Raw genomic sequence first — 26,232 nt, 5'->3', positions numbered from 1 at the left:
GTGACAACTTTTTCATATTAAAAAAACCCAGCAGCCAACAAAGAGAGGCAAGGTTAATTAAAACTGTTTATTTTACTCAACAAGTGGTGATCAATAGAAATAAAATAAAACCTCTGGAATCCCCCCCCCCCAAAAAAAATTACAAATTACATCTGATTTAAACCTTGCTTTGGCACTAAAAAAATACAAAAAGGCACTGTGTCACTTATTAAACATTGAACGATGAACAAATACTACATATATTTAGAGCATTTGTTTAAGACTACACCTACCCAAAACAAAATGCTTGTGTGTTTTCTTACAAAAAAAGGATGTTTGTACAGTTAGGAGTGTCATCCAGTGTTAAGACTTCTGTGTGCCACATACTTGATGCAAAGAAAAATTAATTACCCATCACCTAAGGAGGGTCAATCTACCCGGCCTTTATTATTAACACAAAAGAGAGGAGGAGGAAGACATTCGCACTGGATTTCACCTCGGCCCGTTTTGGCTCCTGCCCCTAAAATAGGGAAACCCTGCTCTCGAGTGCTGCAGTACGCACATAACCTTTGTGGGTGTACCCATTTATACAGATCCCTAGGATCCATTAATGTACCAGGAAGTACAAACCTGCTCAGTAGTTGGTACAGTCTTTACTTGATAACCCGAAAACAGGACAGTTACTTTTTCTGTACCTTTCTGGTTGTGCAAATTCAATTTTCATTCAATCTTGTTCTGAGGAGCAATCTGCTTGGCTACCACATTCTTGCTCAAGACATTCAAACAGTTGAACAGTCATAATGCATAGTGATTTTTTGGGGGGGGTAGTGTGGTTATCCTGTCACAGGCTTCAGCTCCATCTACAGGAACCCGTGCTCATCAAGTCCTTTTGGGGTCACCGGGTTCCACTTTGCAATGTTCTTGTTGGAAGCCGAATAGCCTGCAAAAAAAAAAGTAAGAAGTAAAGGCCAACGTTCAGGCGATCCCAAAAGTGCACGTTTTGAGCTACCTGGTTGTGGTCGGTTAGCAGGGAGTTCTGATGGCTCAGCATTTGACACAGCAAGTCCTTTCGCGTCCACATCGCTCTCCCCTGAAGACGTGTGCTCCTCCGCTCTCATGTACAAGGCGGGCCTCTTGTGGTATTTGGCCCTATAGGTGTCCGTCATGCAGTTATCCACAGAGAAGTAAGTCGTGGGCAGAACCACATCTGGGGAGTCGGCGCCTTCTCTGCCAGGGACTCTCTCTTCGCTCTCGCTGGCCGACAGGTCGTTGCGGTCTTGGTCCGAGGATTTGTTGGAGCTGGCGTCGGAAGAGAGCCTGCGCTCGGCGGGCGTCTCGATCCATCGGATCAGGGTGTTGTGCGAGAGTGAAGGCGTGGTGCTTTTAGGCCAGCGGGGCGGTATTTCTGGAGGTTCCGACGGGTCGGTGTGATCCCCTCCAAAGTGTTTCGGGGGTAGCGGAGGCGGGGAGTTGTGCGGGAGGGCATCATTGTGGGGTCTGGCGAGGTCATCTGAGCTGATCCACTCAGAACTATTCATCTTCGCCAAGTCAGGCGGAACCGGGCTCACTGGACTATCAGCGTTTTCTTCTTTGTCGCTGTCCAGGCCGTTGTTTTCTAAGACTCCAGGAGTGTGTCGGAAGGCTCTTTTTCTATTACAAAAACAAAATAAGCATTCTGTTGACGCCTCTGCAGATTTACAGGAATGCATCAAAATTAATTTACCTCTGTAAAGGTTTGTTTGAGTCACGCAGGTCCGGAGACTTTTTCCCTTGTTCACCTGGACAAGAACAACAAAAACTCCCAGATGTTAATTCCAGCACATGGCGGGAAATAAAGCAAGCAGACATCTGTCAGAGCTTTAACTTCGGAAAGGGACTATGAGATGATGTTTTAGACGTGTTATCTAACAGGGGTCACCACGAGGCTCTGTGCTCGGAGCGGAAGTATCCGAGTGGCTTGTCTGGCACTGCAGCCTTGTGGAGGAGTGACTCTGGGGGGGTTGGGGTGGGTGGCGTTGACTCAGGCCGTGTGGTCCAGTCAATGAGAACTGATCCACCGAGGGGCTCTGGCGTCTTACCCAGACCCATCAGATTTACAAGTTGGAGCAAGTAATGAAAAGAGATTTGGGGGCTCATACATATACCGCGTAATCAATTCATGAATGCATCAGGAGTTGGCTTACACCCTTTTACCTTGGCCCCGACTAAATAGTCTGAAGTCTGCATTTTTATTTGAGGTGACCATTTAGGGTCCAATTTTTTTTCTACTCGACATGATTGCTGGCTAAGGCCGCTGCACTTCAGTTTGCAGCGAGAGGTCATCGTGTGTCAAGGGATATGATTTAATTTCACTTGATTAGTCTGAAAATGTGTTTGTCTTTTTGTTCATCTATCTATGGCAGCAACCTATGGTAAAAGGCAAAAAATGTCATATTTACTACATGGTAGAAGACACAATTAACCTGTGCGTCCACCTGTTGCCATTCATAAAAGACAGTTTTGCGTTCAACAGGCCCAAATTTCAGAGACTAAATTAATTTGAGAGTAATTTGAGACAAAATCATCACTTTATCAGTATAAATACTTTTTGTGACATTTTTCAAATTTAAAATAAAGTATGTGCCTTGAATAAAAAAGGCAGGGAAACAGTACTATATGAATGAATAAAGCTTTTTTTTTTATTTTATTTTATTTTTTTTTTAAATAACTCCACTCCTGATACTCCCAATTTCCTTCATATAAACCCCATTCTGATGCACCCAAATGCCGAAGTTGGATTAATTCGGTATGTAAGAACATGACTGGCCACTGTAGAGTCCTGACCTCACAGTTTTGGTCTCATCATCACCCCTGCGTGGTGGCTGTCTCACCTAGCTAATTTGGAAAAGGTGAGCGCGATCTGCAACAGCAGCTGACGAAACGGACGAAATGAAGGGAGAGAGTGGCCATCTGCGATGCGTCAGCACACTCCATCACTCTCTCAAAGCATTAAGAGGCTAAATCCTTTGTGCTGGCATGCAATTACACTGGGGTCAGAAGACCCCCCCCCCCCCCTCCCATCCACTCCATCCACAACGCTATTGCGTTTTTAAGCTGCCAAGTCCATGAGGCAATTCACAATTTGAGACTGTTGATCTGTGATTCTTCCAAATAAAAAGATGCCGAGACACCTCTTTGCTAGAATGGCATAAAAAATAAAAATATAAACAGGGGTGCACATTTCTAGAGCCACTGTTTTACGTTAAAATGTCTGCCCAAGTGAGCGGCAACAATAATTCAAGCTCGGCCTCGGCTTGCGAACTCAAGGACAGACAATTTATGCAAACAGTGAGGCGAGGGAATCCATTAGATCAGCCCGTGGCTTCACACTCATTCCAACAATATTTGTGTCACGCATGAGGGCTGGTGGGTCGCATGGTCAAGTGCAAACAGGAGTGCTAATGGCCTCTTCGGTGCGTTCCTATGAGGTGTTGCTGGAGCGGCCAAGGATGATTTAGCAGCATCGGTGGCATCAAGAGTCCACACACCTCTCGGTGGCAGAGATGGCCCATTTACACCGGGTGTCCGTCGCGCCATCTCTGGGACTACAGTCGCCATTTTTTTTCCTCTCACCCCCTTTTCGCAAGGCGGATGGGCACCAGATTGAATGCTGGCCAAACTGACTTCGGCCATATTAAAACGCAAGCTTGTTAATGTAGTGCGCATGAGAAGTGGGCAAATGCATTCAGTTGAAATTTTCCACAAATGGAAAGTGGCTGGGGGAGATTTATTTGCTCGGGTGTAAAGGGGACGAGGCCACCATATGGAACAATCCATCCATCCATTTTCTATACTGCTTATCATCCCTAAGGTCACAAGTGAGCTCCAGCCTATCCCGGTTGACTTTAGGCAGGATACAGTGTATACCCTGGATTGATCGGCTGTCAATAACAGGGCAGAAAGTCATCTGTGCACTCATCACAGCAGTCTGTGAATTTAGGGAATTACAGCTTCAACCCTTTTTTTTTACCTGATGGGAACAAGGAGCAGTTGACTTGAATACATTATTCTGCCACAGGCTGTTAGGGCGATGGACACGCACGTCTAGTACTTTCCCAAACAAGTTAAACAAGTTTCAAGAGGGTAGGTACAAGCTTCTTGGCTCACTACTTTCTATTGAGTCCACCCTGAATTCAAAACAAAACAAGGCTATGATTAGTACGCCAAATCTAATAGTCAAAAATACAACTTTAGAGGGGGGGGGGAAAAAAAAAACGGAAATTACTTTTTATCCTCATCCTACACTGATGAAAACATTCTTGGCAGAGGTAACGCTGTTGTTTTTGTGCTTCATTTTGAAACTCCCCATGACCTGGCAATAAACATGCCTGCCGTTTGTTGGCTTCCCGTCTGAATACCACCTTCTGACAGGCCCGGCCGTGGCGTTTTCTGCCCGGCTGAGCACAGCTGGGTGGCCCTTACAAGCTCACTCATCATCATCATCATCACCATCATCACCAACCGCTTCTTATTCAAGATTAAGTCAGCGTTCCTGTTGAGGGAATTACTGTTTTTACATCAGTAAGCTCAAAAGTTGCTTTGTTCAGGAAGGCTGTTTAAATTTACTTGCTGTGTCAAATTTAATTTAGTTTTTCTTTTGAAAAATGTCGGAGTCTTATTTCTCATTCAATCAGGCAGTGAATTTCCTTATGATAACTGGAAGGACAATAAATCCAATCAGTTTCTCTCATTATAGCATAAGACTTTCAGGGCAAAGAATAAAAAAAAATTTTAAAAATCATTGAATCAATCATTGTCATCGTATTGTTGGGAAAATACATTGGAAATATTGTCAAGGTTTTTTTTTTTATGATAGTGACTTACCCGTAGAAAAGGTAGCTGGCAATATGTCATCATCACTTCCCTTTGGAGGGAATATTTCCCTAAAAAAAACAAAGTGATTACAATTAATTGTGCATGCTGATTTTCAGAGGTGGTTATTTTACTAAAATTTGACGATAAGTAATTCGTTCTCCGTCAGCAGCCTGGGTACCCGTCCGTCATCCGTCAATCCGTCTATTTTTCAAGCAGGACCAAACTGTAATTGTCTTTCAGTCTGCCATGTTATTTTAACCGCGCTTCCGACAGTAAACATCAAAGAGGTCCACCAGTCCGTCTATCATCAATCCGGGAAAAAAAAAAAAAAAAAAGGTCCAACAGATGAAAAATCCATCCATCCACTATCTGAACCGATTTGATTAAAATTGTAAACTTTTGCTTACTTTAACCAGAATCCCGTGTCACATTGTTGCCAAAGATACAATCCTGGTGGATTAAAATGCTTCTAGTGCTCGCAAACCGAAATAAAGCATAAATTACAATAGATTAATGTTTTTTTCCCTCTGAAGTCATCTTCTTCTGCCTTTTAGCAGTTGTTAAACAACTCTTGGTGCATTACTGCCACTTGGTGAAATGGAGTGTGGGCCTGAATAATACCGTTTCACAACCTCCTAACCCCACTCTTTACAAAACTAAAAGCATAAATGTAAAACTCACAAGAACTTCTCTGTAAATCTTTCTGTATTTCAATGTACTGGTACCATATTTCTTCTAAGATAAGCGGCTTGGATAATGGGGGGTCAACCTGAGAAACAAATGATTCTCTTTGGTGCATACCGCCACCTGCTGTACATATAGAGTCAATGCTGTCTGGGTCACGTTTCCGTCTCTCTTCAGCAAAACGGGCATGCGCCAATAATGGACTGTGAGGTCCCTTTGGACTTGACCAGGTTAGTTATGATTACACAGATGGATGAAAATCCACTTCGGTCTATGCTTAGTCCGTCTATTTTTTAAAGTTTCCCGTCTATCGTCAGCAAAACAGGCATCCGTCATAGACGGACCGGTCCGTAGGTCAGACGGAATGCCCACCTCTGCTGATTTTAATGTTACATAAGACAATTTAAAATGTTTCCACATGTCTTTGAAATATACCTGTGATGTTATGCTTTGCATGACTTTGCGTTAGCATGACAACACCAACAATTCAGCTCTGCGTAACTTCTGGTTTTGACATGAAAGTGGTACACATGCCAACGGTGGAATGAATGCATTTATTTACCGGGTCAGCTGCAGCTCAGGTATGGGCCGTAGTTCTTTGGGGGGAAAGTTCTCCACAACAGGTGAGTCCAGATTTGCGGAGCTATTGCTAATTCTGTCACTGCTTTCGTACCCAGATTCCGTTCGCTGGATCTTCCAGTTGTCGTTGCAGACTTTAAGCGTCGCCGTGCCTTTCGACCTGTCCTTGTCACCGTAGCCGCCCTGGCCTAGCGAATCCAGAGAACTGCGACTGCTGCCGTTTTCGTGTCTTTGGTCGTCCTCATAAATGGTCACAAGGCTTTTGGGCTTGCGCTCCTCCCGGCCTCCCGACATCACCTCCCACGTTGGTGTCTTGCTGCTAGGCCATCGTTGCGGGCTTAGCTGCTGCCGCTCTGGACTGGCCGCGTCGTCATTGCCGCTTAGGACACTGTCCACATTAAGCACCTCCCGTAAGGGTTTCCAGGGTCTGGATCTGCCGCGACCATTCCCTGCACTACCGGGACGCCCGCGAGAGTCCTGGCTGCTGTCAGTGTCGTAGCCGTTGGTGTCCGGTTTCCTGCTGTAGTGAGCACTTCTCTCGCTGGGCGCACTGGGTAATACTTGAACCCTCGAGTTGGAGCGAATGGGCTCATGAGAAGGCCTGATGCTAAGTTGGGGTGGGCGATCATTCCGTGTGGGACCTTTTCCCTGGCTGCTGTACAGACGATTCCCCGTGTGTTGCTTGAAACCATTTGCCGGGGGGGAGATAGAGCGGGAGTGGACGTGGTCTTGACCCAGATCTGTGCAGGAATAAAAATGCATATTGTCAAAGTTGAAGCAGCAGTCCAGACCTGCTACTTTTAGAGCTTGTGCAGGTGTGCACCATGTTCAGTCTACAGCGGCCAGAGGATATCAAGTTATTACGCACGCGATGTTCTGACAAAGAACATAGCAGGTAGTCGAGAAAAAAGAGGAAGGGCAAAAAAAGGACACAATAAGGTGTTAATTACAGCCTACGGGAGTCCAATTCCCTGTTTTTTTCCGAGACACAATTGAACCTCAATAGATGGTCTGTTCCCAGGACACAAAATCATCACTGTGGCCACCTTTCAAGCAATATGGCATGTGATATACACCAGAACACTAAAATATTACAAAAAAGAACATGTACATGCTGTGCGTTTTGTTTGTCGGCTGTGAAGAGGGGAATCAGAGAATTCTAACTCAGAGAGAGCGGGATGAAAGAAAGCTCAGACGGACGTCAGCAGTTAATCCCCTTTCTGACACGTCGCTCCCTAACCGGCGCTTACATAAGGCCCGCTGAATGGGCGACAAGGGTCGCTCTCGTGTGTCAGAAAAGCCTGGGAATTCTCCCCGTGCGTGTTTTATGCGCGCCGTCACATGTACAGGCTATTCATGAGTGTCTGTGACCAACCTCTGTAGCGTGATTCCAGCCGGCGCTGACCACTTCGATCAGAGTCTCTTCCGACCGGATGCGCCTCTCCGCTGGCTCGCTGCGCGACTTCCCTGAAGATCTCTCGGAATTGATGTTTGGGATCGCTGGCGCCTATTTTCACTATTAAACACAAAACATACAAGAGAAAGTCATGCATTTACAAAAGAATTGAGGGTGTTCTGTGGTTTGAACATGCAATTGTTAGGGCCGGAATAGGCATCTGGGTAGAAAGGGGTACTGCAAGTCACAGCGTTGGAAAACAAGATGACGCATAAGGCATTGTTATCCACGTACAGTATTAGTTGTTAGCTTTTATTTTGACGGTGACCCTCGTGACGCATTGATAGCATATTAGCCTATGAACAACCCTTGAGGCTTCTAGCTTGACCAAGCTGGCTGGGAGAAACAGACAGTGGTCAATGGCCGCACCAACTTGCTAAGTCAATTGTGTTAAATATGGATTTTGTGTATTTTTTTTAATTTTTTTTTTATAAAAGAGTAAATCGTATTGTTTTAATAAACTGCTATTTGTGTAGCCCAGGTATATGTTGGTGTAAGAAATAGAAACTCGGCATAGCTACTCATATTAAAGATAAACCACCATTTCATCGACATGTCTACAGTGTCCCCATTTTTTCTCTCTACAATATCAAAGTGTGCCGACATTATGGGCACAAACCACTATTACTTGTTTGTAGGACTGCCAAATTATTACAAGGGGAAATTCCCCTTTTCCCTCCGCTGTGCAGGAATTAAGATTGTTGCTAACACGAGGACCACCGTTGGCAATGAAGAAATTCTTTTCTTTTTTTTTGTTTTTAAATAAATGCTAAAATGATCAAAGAAGTCCCCGAATACAGTCACAATATCTTTAATTTGGCAACAAACACTACTTTTGTTTGGTTACCCTCCTGGCACGCGGGTACATGAAAATAAAAGCAATGCATACTTGACGTTGTATTTTGACTTCATTAAGGCTGCAAAGACTTGGGACGGTCTGGATGGTTTGCTCAGATGTGTTTTAAGTTTTTAAGGTCATCCATGAGGTCAGTGAGACGCCACACCAAAAAATTGTGTGCACCCCTGGTTATTGATTATTACTCCACTTTTGGCCCTTTGCTTCAAGTTAATGAAATCATGAAAGCCCTACACACGATTCCCCTTTTCCTCAATTTAACATTGTTCCTTTTATGTAAATTACCTTTCCGCAGGTTCCAACTGTGCAAATTCGTGTGGACGTACAGTGACTGTAATTCAAATATCTTATAGTGTACCTGGCCCACGTCCTCCACTTGTATGGGCACTGCCACGGCTAAAGGTGGAAGGGGGCTTCTGATTTAAGGAGCGTGGAAAACCCAGCAGAGCGTTCAGATTCTCCTTAGTCAGTTCCAGTTTCTTGGGGGACGGAAGTGGTGATGTCACGCCTGAACCAGAAACAGGAAAAGATCCAGTTTATATACAGCGCAAGCGGTGATGAAAACACATTGTTGCACACGTGAGACCATGACGAGTCGGTTCCGTCACACTCCCCCATCAGGCCGGCTGCCACCCGGCTTGGACCTGGGCTACGGCCAGCATGGAGGGTTTTGAGGAGGATATTTAAACGGGGATAAAACCTCCCCAAGCACACAAATCCTGGGGTGTATAATCCAGGAGCGAGTTTTCTCTCTCTCTCTCTCTCTCTCTCTCTCTCTCGCTCAGTGATTGCACGAGCTGCTTAACATGAATGCAAAATAGTATTTTTGAGCTTCATAATATCCACCATTCCATCTCTTATACTGCCACGACTTGCCTTCTTCATTCTCAAGGTTCTTGTAGTGTGTTTGGCTCCGGTTCTGCGGCGATGCATCCTCTGCCGTAATGGCGCTGCCATTTGGGTTGGCGTAAAACAGCAGAAGAGGCTGGAAGTGACCTTTAATACATTTGCTGACCACATCTTTCCACCTGGAGCCAACCTAAAGTAAGAACGGGAGGAGAAAGGACAGCGTGTGACCATTGAAACAAAGCACAAGAACTCCTTTCAGCCTCGCATTAAAATGAAACCTGTGAGCAGCAGCAGATGTTGGAACAGAAGCCAAACCTTAACTGAAAACAAAATGAGGGTGAACTGCACCTCGCAGTCCAATTGGCGAGCGCGTGGAACAATCACATTAGCGCTGCTTCGTCAGGTGCCCCCGCAGAGATGCCACAAAGGCAAGCTGTGGGCTAACAGATGCTCGTGTGCTTCTTAATTAAGCAAATGAAGATTACAGCGGAGGGATGAGCGAGGGCAGGAACGACGGAAGATCAAATAGAAATATAGAAAATGCAAAGGAAGGAAGTCTCAGTCGAAATGTAAACAGACATGGAGAAAAATGTTTGCGCTTTCCCGCTTAAGAAGACAAATCCACAATCATCAATGATATAACTTGATAAAGAAATCCAGATATGAACTGCGCTTCTCCGTCTGATTTAGGGTGGGTGAGTGATGGCAAGCTGGCAGCTTGGTGGATGGTGGAGGAGGGGGGAAGGGGGTGCGGTTAGCAGTTACCCACACCGCACAAAGCTGCTGACGGACTGACACTGAGCCAGCCAGCCAGCCGCTGCACCACCGTCTTACTTGGGACTGTGCAGCGAGGACGTGAGACGAAAAGTCCAATCGATCCTTTTTTTTTCCTATTGGTGTTGTTTAGTCGACAGGCATGCGGCAAGTCGGCATTGTGACCAGGCCGAAGAACGGCGGCGACAGATTGGGGCAAAAAGCGGCAGATTGGTTGACACTTCAGTGCTACGAGGCAGTTCAGTGCAGAGAGTGATCGATGTGCAACTTATCGAGCGAAGACATGAGTGTGATGGAGACGAAAGGCGGAGGCGTCGCATATCCTGCTGCTGTTTTGCTCAAGGGGTTAGCAGTGATGCTAAAGAGGAAACGTGTACTAGCCATGGAAATTGCAGACAGGGAAGTGTCTCTGTGAGCAGTACAATGAACAAAGCTATGTGGTAAAACAACTTAAAAATGAATTTATTTGACAGAGCAGATCCTAAGGCAACTTTTTAAATAGCATGAGTCTTCTAAAAATGAAAATAAAAAAGACAAGGGACTCTCACTCCATGTTAGTCGAGCAGGTTCAAAGGTTGAGTGGTTTTACTTTATTTGAGCAGTTATTCTAAACTATTTCATTACATACAACTTTAATAACGGTTAGGAATCGGTAATTGCCTTTACACATTATACATACATGTTTTTTGCTTGAATGAGAACCACTTGGAAGTCAAGCGGCGTCACAGAATGTGTTCATCTTTGGAGGCTCTGCTGTATCTAGGCGCCGATCCAAATTAGGATTGTGCGGACTTGGCAGCAGCCTGAGCTCTGCGCAATGCCACTCCAAGTGGACATAAAACGGCGGGCTACCATTTATAGTATTTTACAGGGTTTTTGTTCCACAAGAAGGGCAAATAATACACACTTTTTGAACGTAGTTCTGGTTGGTAAATGTGCGCCCGAGTGCTTTAGTCACCTCTTTTACGGTGGCATCATCGAAGAAGACCCACTTGGAGGACTTGGTGTGGTAGGCGAAGGCACAATAGTGGCGGCTGGAGTAGCAGATCATCCCCACGAGCATTAGCTCCCCCTTTTTGGCGTGCTCATCGGTCACCCTGTAGAAAAGCTGCGCACATAAGAACAGCTGCTTTAAGTCACAACTGGAAAAATATCATCAAGTCAATTGGACGGCCTAAAAACAGCCTACAACGGGCGAACGACTGGTACCGGTCTGACGGCCATTTGGCACCGGGCCGCACAGAGGAAACAATTTTGTTGATAATGAGTCTGAAAGAAGTTTCTTTTTGAAAAGCAGGTATATTCGCCTGGGCCTCTGTGCACAAAGTCAACAATCATCTTGGTCACGTGATAACAACAAAAAATATAAGCCTAAAAGCTAGGAAAAAAAGTAAGTAAAAAAACGTATTTGCTGAGATTCTTCAGGATGAAAGGACAAAAGAAGAGCAGCCTCCGACTTCCAAGAAAAAGAAAGCTACATTCAGCAGACGCCATCAGCTGTCTTACTTATAATACGGATTTATCACGACAGGTAATTGTCATGCACCGAGTCCATTCTGCCTAATTCGATTGGTATGATTAAATTATTTGTTTTCATATCTTTCTATGCAGGTCCATCAAAATAGTGCCGGGCACCACTTGCCTAAACCGCTAAAAGAGACATTTCCAGAGGCGAACAGCATCAAAATCACAAAAATAGGTTTTGGCTATCCCTCATGTGCTTCCCGCTCAACCAGTTCTCACCCTTGAGAACAATAGATTGCCAACAATTGGAGCGGTGGTGGTGGTGGGCCTGCCTTTCACACCCAATAACGGCACATTAAACACTCTCAAATGAATTCAGGCTTTTGTGGTGAGAGATTGAGAAACATGTGAGAGGGAGGACCGTCAAATAAACACACTGAACACTTCAGTGCGGAAGTTATGTAACGTGTGAGGAGCCCACCCCAGTTTGATTTCCAGCAGCGCCGTACTACTCGCCAATGGCTCTCAAGCTCTTCTGGTGGGGAGGGGATTTGAACTTGTTGACACGAGCTTGTGAGGCCTTTTTGATCAGTGGGGCAGTGAGACCCCGGCAGGGCGCTGACTGCTTACGCAACAGCCGCAGCTGACAATAGACACGAGCCCCTTGCGGCTGCCGCGACAGCGGCGTGTGCGGCGTCATTGGCGCTCACCGCCGACAGGCTGAGGTGAGGCCCCAGCGAGCGGATCACGTCCTCGGTGAGGTCCGACTGGTCCGAATCCCACACGAAGCCGATGGTGACGATCTCCGGGGAGTTCATGAGTACGCGCCTGATCCGAATCCTCTGGCCACATTTGCTCTAGAGTGGAAAATGGGAGAAAACAAATCGAATTCTCAATCTTTACACACAGTTTCCAAGAGTGGCCAGTCGGTACAGCATACAACCGTTTCCCAAGCGTTATTGAGCACAAAATGTCACAGCACGTTACCAAAACAAATATTGTTAACTAGACTGCAAACTGAAAAAAAAACTATGCTCTCATGTCAATTTACTCGCAAATTCATATTCTCTGCAAAAAAAAATCAAGGCAAAGCTGATATACTGGCAGGAGGCCTGAACTTATTCTGCTGCATGAAGAGCAATAGGTAGATACACTACGGCTGCTCGATTATGAAAAAAAATATTAATCATGATTATTTCGGTGATATTTGAAATCACGATTATTCAAACGATCATTTATTTATTTGGTACAAAACAAGAAACTGTTTAAACGTTATAAAATATGAAGGCAAATAAATGTAAGTAAGTTCCTTTTGGACCAAACAAAATTAATGAAAAGTTATAAAATTTAAAAAGGGTGCATATGTATAAATTAAAGTATGATTTCCTTGTGTAAACAAACTGTGCGTTGGCTATAAATGAATATTAATAATCGTTTTTTACAATTATGCCAATTTTGTAATCGTGGAGCGTAATAATCGTAATTGCAATTGAATTTCGGTTAATTGCACAGCCCTAAGATATACACTGTTTAATTGTACATTCTGCCATCCGGGAGACCATTAAATAGTTATTCAAATTATTCTGCCTGTCACAATATGTAACTGGCACAAAGAATAATAAATCATCTTTGCACAAATTAAATGAAATTGCATAATTTCCCACGACACACCTGATGATCTCACGCCAATTTGAATTTCCCAAGACACACCTGATGATCTCAAACTAATTGCCATGGCACAGTGGTTGGAAATAACCGCTATGGAGGGTTAGCAAATTGCTCCGCTGCTGACCAAAGTGCGCAAGACAATGGAATATTTGCAGGGCTAGGTCACAAGCGGGGCGCCCATCTGCAAATAAGCCACTTACGGGACAGTTACGAAGGTCCCCCACGGTACACGCCGCTTGTAACAGTTCTCCAAAGGAATCGTCCTTGCGCTGAAACATCTGTTGGCTGACCAAGAGGAGGGCCAAACAGACAAGTGAGGCAAACGACAACGGTGACAAGCAGTTTGGGATTTCATGTTGCCGCTGCTTTACCAGAGTGCGGTGGTGGAGACATAATGCACCAGCTCTATAAACGGCAGCGGGTCAGAGGATGCCCCACAGCTACGGCACACGGACTGCAGACAGAGAGACAAAAAAAAAAAAAAAAAAGTCACCAAAAACGTGTGACATTGCCCTGTCAATTACATTCAACTCTATACCTACCCGATGCAGTGGTCGTAGTGTGCATGCCGGGCCGACACTGGCAGTGTCATTCTAATCCAAATTGCAGTGTAATAAAAGGCCAGTAATTGGAATTGAGCAAGCAACATTTTTTCTTTTCCCCCCCATGCAAATATTTTACATACAGTCTAAGAAATGTGGGTTTTGTTTATTGCTTTAATGAGCTCATTAACTTAATATGCAACATTTATGAAAGTAAGTTAAAAATCATTAGAAGATGTCAATTATTTAAATAGAGAGGCGAAAAGAGAAATTTCAATATGAAATTAAAAAAAAGATTTATTCTTATCTCTGCTCCTTTTCATTCAAATTTTGTGTTTTCATATAAACAGGTCTGCTTTTTATGTAATTTAAAAAATGACTTATTTTGACACTTGTGTGACATGTATCTGTATAATAAATAACCTTTTTTTTTTTTTTTTCACACGACAGTTTTATTATTTCTCCTGTTTCATGGTAAGGTCGAACTGGTTTGGGAAAGTGAGTCAGCATCACGCAAGGCCCAGTGGTCTGTGTGTGTGTGTGTTTGTGTGTGTCCAGTTACACACACACCATCTGTGATTTACTGGCTTCTGCTGAAGCTGCATTGAAGAACCTGAGTACAATCAAATCTGCCTCATTCCACCGAGGCCGCCTGCTATCGGAACATGACGGATTGGACTCACACAGTCTCAGACGTTGATTCATGCGCGTGTGTTACCAGCACGGGTTCCGACATTAGCGCAACGACGTCCCACTCACCTGCTCGTAAAGCGACATGGCAAACTTCTGATGGGTGATGCAAGACTTTGAGGTGCACGCGTCGGTTTCCTCAGGCACGATATGCAAGTGGATCCTCTCCAGTATATTCTCCTGTCGCACAATGTTACATTAATCAACAACAACCACAAAAAGCCATGCAATGAGAGCCTGTCCTCTCACGTACGCAACGGTCTGCTTATTTCTCACTCTGGTGCAGCTGAGAACGGGAGAGAGCAAGCTCGATTTTAAGCACAAGGTTTCAAAGCGGGGAAGACTAGCGCCCAGTGACTCAGGTGTTCTCAGGTCTGCACGTGATAAAATATTCAAGACTGCATGGCAGGCCTTCAGACGGTACAGCATCACAGCCAGTGAATCTGAGAGTGAATGCTGAACTCTCCATTGGTGTGCAACTGCCGCCAAGAGCTCATGGGTGAGATGAGATGTGGGCAATTATGGTTGTCTCGAAAAGACAAGCAACTTCACCACATAGGCATTGGAAAAAAGCTAGCAGAACATAATGACCTTATTCTTCAGATATTTGATGCATTATTTATTTATTCTTTTTTTTTTTTCTTTTACGGCCGAAGCAATCGATTTCAAACTGGGTTATTTTGCGTCTGATGCAGCCGTGTCTCTCTGCCTCCTTCACTACTGACAATTAACTCATTCACTGCCATTGACGGATTTACTTGTCTTTTCACAGTCTAACCATTCAATACCAGAAATGTTTTTTTTTTTTTTTTTTTTTCAAATTTTTTCAAACGTTAGGGTAAAAGAGGGTCTGAAAATGTCTGGCAGTGAATGAGTTTGTCGGTATCGGCCCTGCAAAACAAACCAAAAAAAAAAAACATATTGGTCTATTTCTATCCAGTGTTGTTATGAAGAAATGTTTTTTAGATGGTTGAACATTAGCACCAGCGAGTCACATTGACCCTATCCATTTTGGGTGAAACAAAAAAATCAATGTCTAACTCAAAGCGACACCAGAGGGGCGAAAAAAAACCACGAAGAAAACTGTAGTTCCTGCAATTCAAATAGATGCCATTTGGCTCACGAGTTAAGCCCATTTAGCCAAAGCGGCAGCACCTACTTAGGAGCTAGGCACAATTTGCTTTGGTTCCTGCTGTTACGCTGCATTTCTCCATAATAGTCCTTTTTATTTTGTTTTAAAGTCCGCTGATAGTGTAGTGGTACACACGCCTGAGTTGTGTGCGGGCAGCGTGGGATCGATTCCCGCTCAGTGACAGTGTCTATGTGTGCCCTGCGACTGGCTGGCGACCAGTTCGGGGTGTAGTCTGCCTTCGCCCATTGACGGCTGGGATAGGCTCCAGCAACTCCCCGCGACCCTATATAGGATAAGCGGTTTGGAAGATGACATGACATGACATGACATTTTGTTTTAAATAAACGCATTCAGCGTAGCGCAAAAGTGATGCAATCCTCAGTATTTATAGAAGCTGTCATACTGATATTTAGCGGGAACCTGGTAGGGGTTGATGGTTGGTGAAAGGAGGGGCAGAAGCTCTTTTCTGTGACCTCGCCAAACAGTTACTACAGGAACTTACAAAGCACTCTGCGGCATCGTCCATGAAGCCCAGCTGGAAGCGCTGCTCGTCCTTAAAGGTCTCCGCCAAGGCATGACGCAGGTTGTCTGATGGCAGCGCACGCTCGCGACTGTGCTGGAACTGGGAGAATATGCCCTAAGGTGAAGGACGAGGAGGAAGAGGCGAGGGGTTGGTGCGCAGACAAAACAGAAAAATGTTGTTCACCCAAAAGCACTATACCTTTAACGCGCAGAAGATGCATGACTCGCCTAGACAAAAATGGCCAGGTAGCTGCCTCAAGCTGCGTCGGAAGATGTCCAGCTGCCACAGGACCTACATAATTGGACCGAAAGAAAAAAAAAAAAGCAAACAAAAAAACAAAATGTTTTGCATTTTCAAGGTCCTCCAGAAGAGAAACAATGCCGGCGGGGGAGGGCGCTCATCTGCCGCCTCACCCTGTGAGTCAGTCACGCAGTGCTGTAGGGTGACCTCACTGTGGGCCGCTGACTGGAAAGCATGAGGCAACCCGGCAGCCAACACCCCACCAGTCACACAACACAACCTTCAAGTGTATTATTACATCGCTCAAGAAAAGGGCTGACAAACACAAGGGGTGACTAAGATGTAAAACTGGGGAGCTTGGTGTGCAGCTTTGGCATGACTACACAGACAAATTTAGAAACGGTATCTCGGATTAAACACCAATGAAAAATGTGAAGAAAAAAAAAAGGGAAGAATAAACTACTGAAGCATTTCCAGAGTGGAGGCAGTATGAGAGTTTAAGGGAATGGTGTAACTGCGGCACAGGCGGGTTAAGTATGACACCCGAGTATCACTTTTCTGATGTCATCCAGTTCAGAATTTCCCAACAGTTTGTGAGCCAAGGCACATATTTTCCATGAGTAAAATGTCATGGCACACCACCCAACAAGAATGTCACAAAAAGTACAATGTAATCCCATTTATCACAAGGGTTACATTCCACGACAGACAAAGGCTATGTTCACACTGCAGCTCGTCCCGATTTTTTGACCAGTATATTTTTTTTTCGACGCTGTGTGAACAGTACACCATTCTCATGTTCTACAGCACTGTAGAATCTGTGACTGAATGTGTGTTAAAACGCATGGCTAGTGAAAATGATCCCAATGTTTGGACCGTGACTGTCTTTTAAGCACTCTTTCCTCCTGGCTCAAGCTTATTGCTCTAAGTAACCGCGTGGAAAATAATTACAATGTAGCAAATAATCCACAATCGCCAATTTTTTGAAGCCGCAAAAAATGACCTACGAGGGACAACCGCACGCTGCATCAGATCTCACCACTATTTATTCACAAATGTAGTTGGAACACAAAGCTAGTATTGTGTTGGCCCAATAGCAACAGGTGGACACACAGGCTAATTGGTCTTCTGCCATCTAGTGGAAGAGCACGTAATTGTTCAACATGTACATTGATGGATGCACTTAGATGCTTTGTAGTAAACCGGTACTTTTCAAGTGAAATGGGATGATCCCTCACCACGCACTAATATTTCGCGGCACAGCAGTTGGGAGTGGGACGCAATCTAATTAACTGGCATAGTGTCTAAATGTCGCTAAACTGTATTTTCAAGCGCATGCAGCAAGAACAAGCAAAGTAGTACCTGGACGGCGCTGTTGAGAAAGCAGCTGTTCTGACCCGGTTCGTTCAGCAATCCTTTGGTGGGCGCCAGGGACATCATGCTCCCCGGCTGGTAGCCCTTCCCCAGATTGCTGCCCGGCTTTCTGAACAACCTCAGCAACGCCATTGGGTCGTGGGGCCAGGCCCTTCTCAATGGCTTTCAACTGAGGCAACCGGGGCGGGGGGGGGTCCTTTTGCCCCTTGGAGGAGTAAACTGACCTCCAAAAAAGTCTGGGGCTATGTGATCCCGCGAGCTGCAAATGATGCCCTGCTACACATGGGCTACTAGTCCATGTCTTGCGTGCATGAGGAAGGTCTTCAAAATCAAATGGAGGGGGGGGAAAAAAATTATAATCCAAGTAACAAGTGTGTGAGGTTTAATATTCCACAGGTGAGACGCCCTCTAACCACGGAGGACTCATCTTGCCACATACTTGTGATGCTGCTCGGGATATTCCGTGGTCCGTCGAAGATGCATAAAATCCACATTCAGCTTCTGTCCAAGACAACAACAACAACAATGAGGTCATTTGGATTTCACAACCTGACCTAGAATGTTGTACATCATTAACATTTGTTACGTGTGTTCACAAATTTAGTATGGCAACACAGAGGCCTTTCGAAATTGCAAATATCTTCCCTACCCCTGCCCGAAGTATTTTCAGCAATGTCAACAATGCTTGCACATTAACTTTTACAAACAGTCCTTAAAACCCAGGCCAAGGTCGAATTGGAGCGTGTACCCGGCAACGGCAGTGCATTTATTACTTGTTTCCATGGGCATTTCGCTGAGCGTTGACAAACAAAACGTCTGTCAACCAAAAACAAAAAGGGACACACAGTAGCCAGAACATGTAACCAATTGAATCTCATTATTGTCATTCATTAATCTCCTGGTGTATGCAACACATTTACCAAGCTGAATGAAGACTGAAAATAGCCTTAGTCAATGTGAAACACATCCATTCGGGGGGGGGTCTGCTTTTTTTTAATGCCTACCAGATCTACTTCATTGTTGTTTTACTTTGACAAATGAATACTGGCCTAAACTTTTTTTTTTTTTTTTTTTTTTTTTTTTTTTTTTAAATCACATGTGGTGACATTTACAGTCAACACAGAGAAAAGAACAAAGATGAGGCAGCATTGAACAGCCCCCCTTCCAAGTCCACATGTCGTGTTTCATGGCGAATCAGCAAAGTTTGCCAACAGGGTCCGCCACCATGCACCCTGCCATGGAAAACTCAGAATTTTGGCGGTTAAGCATTGCTGTCCGTGTGATTTCACTCGGTTGATTTGGTTCAGGTAGGACCCCTGGTCATGGCAGAGATCCCCGAAAAACAGTATCTTCAAACCAAAAAGTGTTGTTTTTTTTTAAACGAGGATACATGTGTTCATGCGTTGATGAAAGACTGAGAGGTTTGATGAATGCTATCACTGTGCCAGTGGCTTTTATTACATTACTCAACGCCCCGAGAGGCACACAGTCTCGGACACGCACATTTTGATCTACGCTTGCGCCATTCCAAATGACACAAATATTCAGGAACGTGCATAACAAAGTGTAATGTAAACCAATGATTAGTCAACATGTCTCGGCACAAAGACTTAAAGAAAACATAAACCTTAACGCAAGGTTTCAGCCAAAACCAGTCAGACAACATTTGCCATTGTGGAATTTCAGAAATCCTGGACAGATGACGACATGGCAACCTTGACACACTTAAGGAGCCATTCGAGTTGAGTGCTTAAATACTGCCTTTACAGTCATCATCCTCGTGCAATTCAATTAAACAACGCCGGGATCGTGGGCCCGTACTTTGCAGCTGGCCTCCATGGCAACAGGATTCCAAAGCAATCGCTTAAGCTCAGAGTTGCTTAAGAGCCACAAGTTTTTCAGATTAATTTCAGGTCTGACAGAAAGAGTGGAAAGCGGTGCCGTCCTCGCACTACTGTACACGGACCACATCACTAAAAACCAGCAGCTGTTATCAGGTGTGAGGGGTTTAGAAGAAAACACCTGTCAATCATTTTGACGCCCCAAATAAATAGGAGACAGTTAGTACAAAAATATATACTGTCAATACACTTGTATCAAAAAAAAAAAAATACAAATACTGTAAGATAAGATGTGTTAGTAGACTTAATGAAGATATTACACATTTTATTTCATGCAAGTCTCACAACCATGACATGTTTTTGACCGACAAAAATGACATGGACCACTCAGGGCACATTTTTAGACTAGCCGGACCAGGTTACAAGCCACAGAGGTTAAAGTGGCACATAGTGAAAGAGTGACGAGCCAGCATCAGCATTCTTACAGCATGCCGTAATCTGCCATTTTACGATTGTCTAATAAAACCCAATCTCCATGAGAAAATGGATCCCCTTTAAATCAAATTCAATGGTGCGCTCGCCAACTTCTGTTTATCCAGTTTGAAACGACTGACAGTTCGACAGCCATAAATGATCATTTTGTCTCCATCTAAACAACATTTTCCGCAAGCACTGCCTCACGGAATGCCGACAGATCAAGAGCAGTCTACTTACAGGGGAAGTCAACCGAAAATAAATATTTGGAATAATATGTTCTCTGCGCCTTCACTGGTCTAAACATGGCATTCTGATTAGTGTTGCATTTGTGGAGTATGAATTAAGCAGTAAAATCCATTTTGTCCATCTCAGGGGGCCGCCATTTTGTCACTGCTGAAAATGACATCACAGTTGCTGAGGGTTCAGGCAACAACCAATCACGGCTCACCTGTTTCGTGAAGCCGAGTCATAATTGGTCGCTATCTGAGCCCTGAGCAACTGTAATTTTATTTTCAGTCAACAGAAGTAGCAAAATGGCCGCCCCATGAGATGGATAAAAACGGGTCAATTAACCCTTGTTCCACAAACGAATAAATCACAATGCCATGTTTGGACTAGTGGGCCTGCATAGAACATATTCTTGTAAAGTAAATGTTTGGGTTGACTTAACTCATTCACTGCATGACATTTTCTGACCCTCTTTTACCCGAACGTTTTAATTTTTTTAAAAAAAGTATAAGTAAATTCCTGGGATTGAATGGCTACACTGCGAGAAGACAAGTAAATTCGCCAATGGCAGTGAATGAGTGAATACGCAATAAAAAGGAAACCATTGATCCCAGTGTGGAAAATGGGTCACTGCATCAGCTGGATCAGAACACAAAAAACTATGAATAGAAGGAAATGGAACAATCAGGCCAACATGACAAATTAAAAATGTGTTTAAAGAGTATGTTCCAACTTTTTAAACTGACATTTTGTAGATACTTGGTGCTGTGTCCAGTTAATAGAAGGGATTCGTGCAGGCTTAAAATGCAGCACACAACCAAAAAGGAATAGTTAATGAAGGAATACTCTGAGCTGCCCAGTTTTATAAGCAAATATGATTTGTTCTGTTTCCCTTAAGGCAGTAGAGGATGTCCGGAAGTCTGCAAATAAAAAGATTCGCCCAGAAGTGTCAAGTGAAAAAAGTCCAGAGCTTCTTTCTCCCCGGTCATTTAGAAAATGCACGAGCTAGCGCATCGGAGCAATCACCCGTAGAGGCGCATCAGCAAGTCCAGACGGGGCCGATGGAGCTGAAGGTTTGGCGCCAAGTCATCGGCATTTGATCGACTGATGGACGAGCTCATTAGGAACGCCTGCTTTTGCACAGGAGGCAGCAATTCCCGATGACTTTATCCAAATGCGATCCATCTTATGGCTTGCGGATGGGGAAAATTCCCCCTGTGAATATTCTGAACTCCTGCTCAGATGCCTAAATGTGCTTTCTCAGAATAACCGTTGATTCACGACAGACTGAGGGTGGTTGTCGAGCCTTTCGGACAACAATGCCACATTCAGGCCCGCGGAAAAAAACGGACACTCACAGGGCGCTGACTCACTCGCTATTCCTCACTGTTGTCCGGCAGAGGAAAGACTACATCAAAAACAAAAGCACATGTTCCAGGATCCAAGACTTCCCACCCTAACAATGTGCAAACAAGAGCACAACTTTGCTTTCCATTTCATTTCACTTAATAAGAAATAATTCTTTCGTTTTAAACATGGAAATCAAACAGTAACCAAGTCAAGACTTTGTCAATCAATCCCAAAAAATAATAACTTGAGAATGCATCTCTCCTACACTTTAATACCTGACAAGCAAAGGCTAAATAGACACTGAGGACTAGCCATTTAAGCTAAATAATCAGGTTAAAACCTGTAAGCAATAACTAAAAAATGCTACCAAGATACAGTGGAATTTCTCTGCGGTCGTAACTTGACTAAATTAAAGCGAGACAGAACACCTCAGCATGTTGTTCTTCTTTGGAATCTTTCTGACTACGGAAGAAGAAATGTTAAAACTGTTTGCAGTGGGCCTTAAAGTGTTTGTGAGTTGTCTAGCAACAACCTCAAAGCAGCTGGACTACATTTTGGGCTGAAATCTGCATTATCCACACATTACCACTGCTTTTCATGTCAACAATTACAGCATGTTGGCAGCTATTTCGTGCTGAAGTGCATCACTTCAATAGCTGCCATCTTGACCCCCGGTAGCCTTCATTTTGTGCTGTTTCAATGTCTTTCCACTGACTGTTCACACACTTAGAGAGCTCTCGCTGGGAAAACAACATTAAACAAGAAGAGACAAAACAGGTTATTCGACATGCCTCCGACTCGCTTAAGAAGTGACAGAAATCGACCACAGTCGCATCATTTAGAATGAGCCGTACGATTTCGCCAATGGCTTCCAATGGAAAGACTTTTGGTTAAAAGATTTAGAGAGATTTTAACTACAGAAAGCATTGCATCATGCAGGTTATGGTAGGTGGTCATCCATTCGTTTTCAGTTCCCTCAACCATCCGTTTTCTGTTCCAGGGTAACCCCTGGACTGGTCCCCAGTCAACTGCAGGGCATGTATTGACAAACAAGCATTCAAACTCCAATTTAGAGTCTTCAATTGACCTACCATGATGATTTGGGGCTGTGGGAGTTAGCCATGACGAGTACATCACCTACACACAAGAATGCCAGAGCTGAGATTCAAACACAGAACGTCAGGACTGTGCTGCAGACACGCTCACCACGAGTGATACTATCAACAACAACATAGGTGTTCCTTTAAAACTGCCAATATGAGAACACTTTTGACCACTTGCAGCATCCACTTGTGATTTTAATACTTCAAAAGTTGACACTTGCTGCAACACACAATGTTGGAGTGGGGCATTATGAGTTTATCGTTTCATGATACATTTGTTCGAGTACTGGTAAAATATTCATTTGTCCATATTATAAATAAGGGCGCTGTGCAGCCTGTTCACTAGAAAGTGCACACCTGGTGTTTTGTTGGAACTCTCGATTTTACTCACACTAATTGTTCATTATAATTAATAACGCGAATAATCAATCAGCAATCAGTCAATCATTGGTGTTTATTTGTTTTAAACGTTTTCCTCCGACAGGCTGTTTTAGTACCACAGGAGTACACACTTGACTTGGCTGGCAGTAGGTGTACACAACAAACTTTTTTCTTTGACCGTTGTTGACGTCGCTTTGTTTGGCTTATTTTACAAGTTTAAACGAAGCCACTTTGTTTCATAACCAGGTCGATTCGACTTCCTGATCCTTGCGCTTACCTGAATTGCGTCCAGGTACATTTTCACACCACAGAACTTGGATTAAAAAAATTACAAAAAAATAAAAGACTTAAAAGACAAAATAACTTACCTTTGGGATAGGAGGAAATAGATCTCCATGTGCTGCAATATCTTCAAAAGCAAGTGTTGCGAAATTGAAAAGTGGGAGGAGACGTGACAAAACGCCGGAAACTTCCGTCCTTGTTTTCAACTCCAAACGTCGCCCTTCTTGTGACAAATAATCCCCTTTGCGGTGCAATTTGAAGCGGATTTGTTTTGAAGTCTGGGTTGGGGAAGAGGGAGGTGGGGGCGGCGGCGGTAGTCCCGAACGAGGGACAACAAACGGACGCGTCTACTTTTGTTGCTTTCGGCACCTGAACTGGATCAGAGATATTTTTCGAGTAGAGATGTCCAAGTCAAGTCACGCCCCTTCCTCCTCGATTCTCTTTACTGCGGCGTGCCACGCACACGCGCGCGCGCACGCACGTATGCTCGTACACACTTGCAGAAGTTGCACATTGCATGCACGTTTGCTATTTCTGCACTAGTAGTGTCAGCGAATGATTAAACGGGATGGGGAAAAGGGGTGGGGGGGGGGGGGCGTTAAATATTGACTAGCCATGGCACAGTTGCATATTTGTTGTATATCTTTTTATTTTTTTCAACAGAGCAAAGCGGAGGCAAAAGTGACGTCTGCAGGCTCTCGTTAGCCAAACGCCATCTGCGTTATGAGCTCATGTTACATAAAAGCAAGCACATCAAAAGGACGCACAATTAAAGCCCAACACACTTTGGTATAATATCGTCTTTTTTTATCTGTCTTTGTTGTATTTATTTATGTATGTGTAAGCTGCAGTGGTGTGCAGTCCAACAGCATGTATTCAATGTTTTATTGTAATACTTTGTAAATATATGTAAGTGGATAATACTTTATACGTGAATGACGAATTAAATTTTGCACTGCCTTACAGCCCTGCACTATGGCTCTATCATGCACTACTGATGATTTTTTTAAATGTGCTATGTAAATAATGCTTATTACTATTATTGTAATATTATTATTCAGTTTTACATATTTCAGGCACTTTAGCTAATCATGCTATAGCACAAAACTTAGACAATCACACAAACCTCAGCAAGCACTTGTTTTACTTTTTTGTATTTTTATCTATAAGTTGCTGGGTGAATCCCAATACACCACACATTCAATTACGTGATACTTTAGTATTTTCTTTTTCCAAAAGTATAATCATTCTTTGTTTTGCAGAACAACTTCCAACACACTTTTTCTTATTTCATATAATGTTCTACGCAAATGACCGTTTTTTTTTGTTTTTTTTGTTTTGCAGCACCCCCCCCACACACGCACACACACACGCACACCCCCACGCACACACACACACACACATTTTCTTAATACTACTGTGCCATGCATTTTTATGTAATAAAAAACTACATGTCATGTAATAATTATTTTGCTTTTTAAATGACATATTCTCTATATATGCTTATGTTTTCAATTGTTTGGAGTTCTTTAATCATAATGTTGCTTTTTTACTTGGACACCAACGATTCACAACTAAATTAGTCGCTTAAGGGCACCTATAGATATTCCACCATTTTAAAAACACCATTTAATTATCTGATAGTGTTCATCAAAAGTGAGCGTTTTGATAGCAAAATGTGCCGTACAGTTCTTGTATTGGATCCCACAGCATTTACAAGTAGTGTAGATCCACTTTCAAGTAAATCAAGGCAAAAGGAAACAGCATGCCATGATTTAGCATGTGTGCGGTGAGGGGGTCACAATGTATCAGCACAGTCCAGTCTTTCCCCAGGAAGTACTTGAAAGGACTCAATTGAAGAGACCAAGCCATTTCCTTCCACGCATTTCCCTGAGGGACATATAACGCTTCCTTTCGAAATAATTTAAACCTTTAGGAGCGTGGCGATAACGCGTTTAAATGACTGAAACCTTCTGACATTGGGAAATGTTTTGGGGGTTTTTTTTCCAGAAGAAGAATGTCTGTATTTTGATTTACAGATTATATTTAAAAATATGTTTTTAATACATGAGTATGTATTACAAAAGTATGCATGTTATTTTTGTCACAATTATAGGTGTCATTTATTGATTTTGTAGTATAATTTGCATTAGACCCCTGCTATTATGTGGGTGAGTTGTTGATGTTTCCTCCTCACCACTAAAGGCACTTTAGAGCACTTCAGAGGAGTGTTCACAGAGGTGCCCAAATTGCATACAGGAAGTACAGTATTACCAAAACGTCAATGTGTTTAACTGACAAGAACTCTTCTGCTACATTTGCCAAGTATTTAAAAAATCTGTCTACAACTACATAATTTCATATTTGCTTATTTTTTTATTTCTTTTTATTTAACTAATGATTATATTTCTGAAACTAGACAGTGGAATGCCACCTTTGGCCTCCACGCAGCCACAAATCTATGAATATCCTATACAGTAATCATGGGATGGCATTACGTTTTTCCAAAGCAAAAAACAATAAATAATATTAAAGTGAAATAACCCTGTTGTGCACTTTTTCTAATGAAAAGGTCTTTTTCAAATGAAAAAAAATAATGATATTTTTGTTTTGCTGAAACACTTGAATTAGTTGCATCTAATGACTAGCTGTTACAGTACATTAGATGACAGAAGACTTTTTGTTTTTCTTTCAAGAATAATATTTGCTTCCTGTTGCGGGCACTTCATGACACAACATCCATTTGTGTGCTGCCGTGAAAACTTTGCGGCTCATTATTTCCTGACTCACGAGACCATGCTGATGATGTGATGATGTGCTTTTTCTTTCTTTGTGGTCTTACTGCAGAAAAGTGGATGACATAAGCATCACTTCCTTATTGGTACTTGACCGTCTAACACTGGTGC

At 43.4% G+C, this 26,232-nt stretch overlaps 1 protein-coding gene across 2 annotated transcripts; it reads right to left on the bottom strand.

Annotated features, from left to right (window-relative positions):
• Positions 1 to 48: 48 nt before the first annotated feature.
• Positions 49 to 23,734, bottom strand: usp53a (ubiquitin specific peptidase 53a). Of its 2 annotated transcripts, XM_086017891.1 has the most exons (18): positions 23,413 to 23,734; positions 18,104 to 18,165; positions 17,653 to 17,985; positions 16,249 to 16,341; positions 16,030 to 16,164; positions 14,465 to 14,575; positions 13,535 to 13,617; positions 13,364 to 13,448; positions 12,206 to 12,352; positions 10,990 to 11,139; positions 9,285 to 9,447; positions 8,767 to 8,916; positions 7,472 to 7,612; positions 6,080 to 6,836; positions 4,843 to 4,901; positions 1,703 to 1,757; positions 989 to 1,629; positions 49 to 919 (listed from the first exon to the last, which is right to left on the bottom strand). In XM_086017891.1, exons 3-18 carry the CDS (start codon positions 17,794 to 17,796, stop codon positions 840 to 842), a joined length of 2,994 nt encoding a protein of 997 aa, XP_085874017.1. In that variant the 5' UTR covers positions 17,797 to 17,985; positions 18,104 to 18,165; positions 23,413 to 23,734; the 3' UTR covers positions 49 to 839. The 2 variants fall into 2 exon arrangements, with proteins under 2 accessions (XP_085874017.1, XP_085874016.1); XM_086017890.1 differs by lacking the exon at positions 23,413 to 23,734 and adding an exon at positions 23,322 to 23,392 and having other exon boundaries at positions 17,653 to 18,165.
• Positions 23,735 to 26,232: the final 2,498 nt, after the last annotated feature.

The sequence above is a fragment of the Filicampus tigris genome, chromosome 2 (assembly GCF_054856515.1).
Source record: "Filicampus tigris isolate MCC_2025a chromosome 2, RoL_Ftig_1.0, whole genome shotgun sequence".
Lineage (NCBI taxonomy): Eukaryota > Metazoa > Chordata > Actinopteri > Syngnathiformes > Syngnathidae > Filicampus > Filicampus tigris.
The sequence above is the reverse complement of the archived record's forward strand: the minus strand, read 5'-3'. Positions and strand labels throughout refer to the sequence as shown.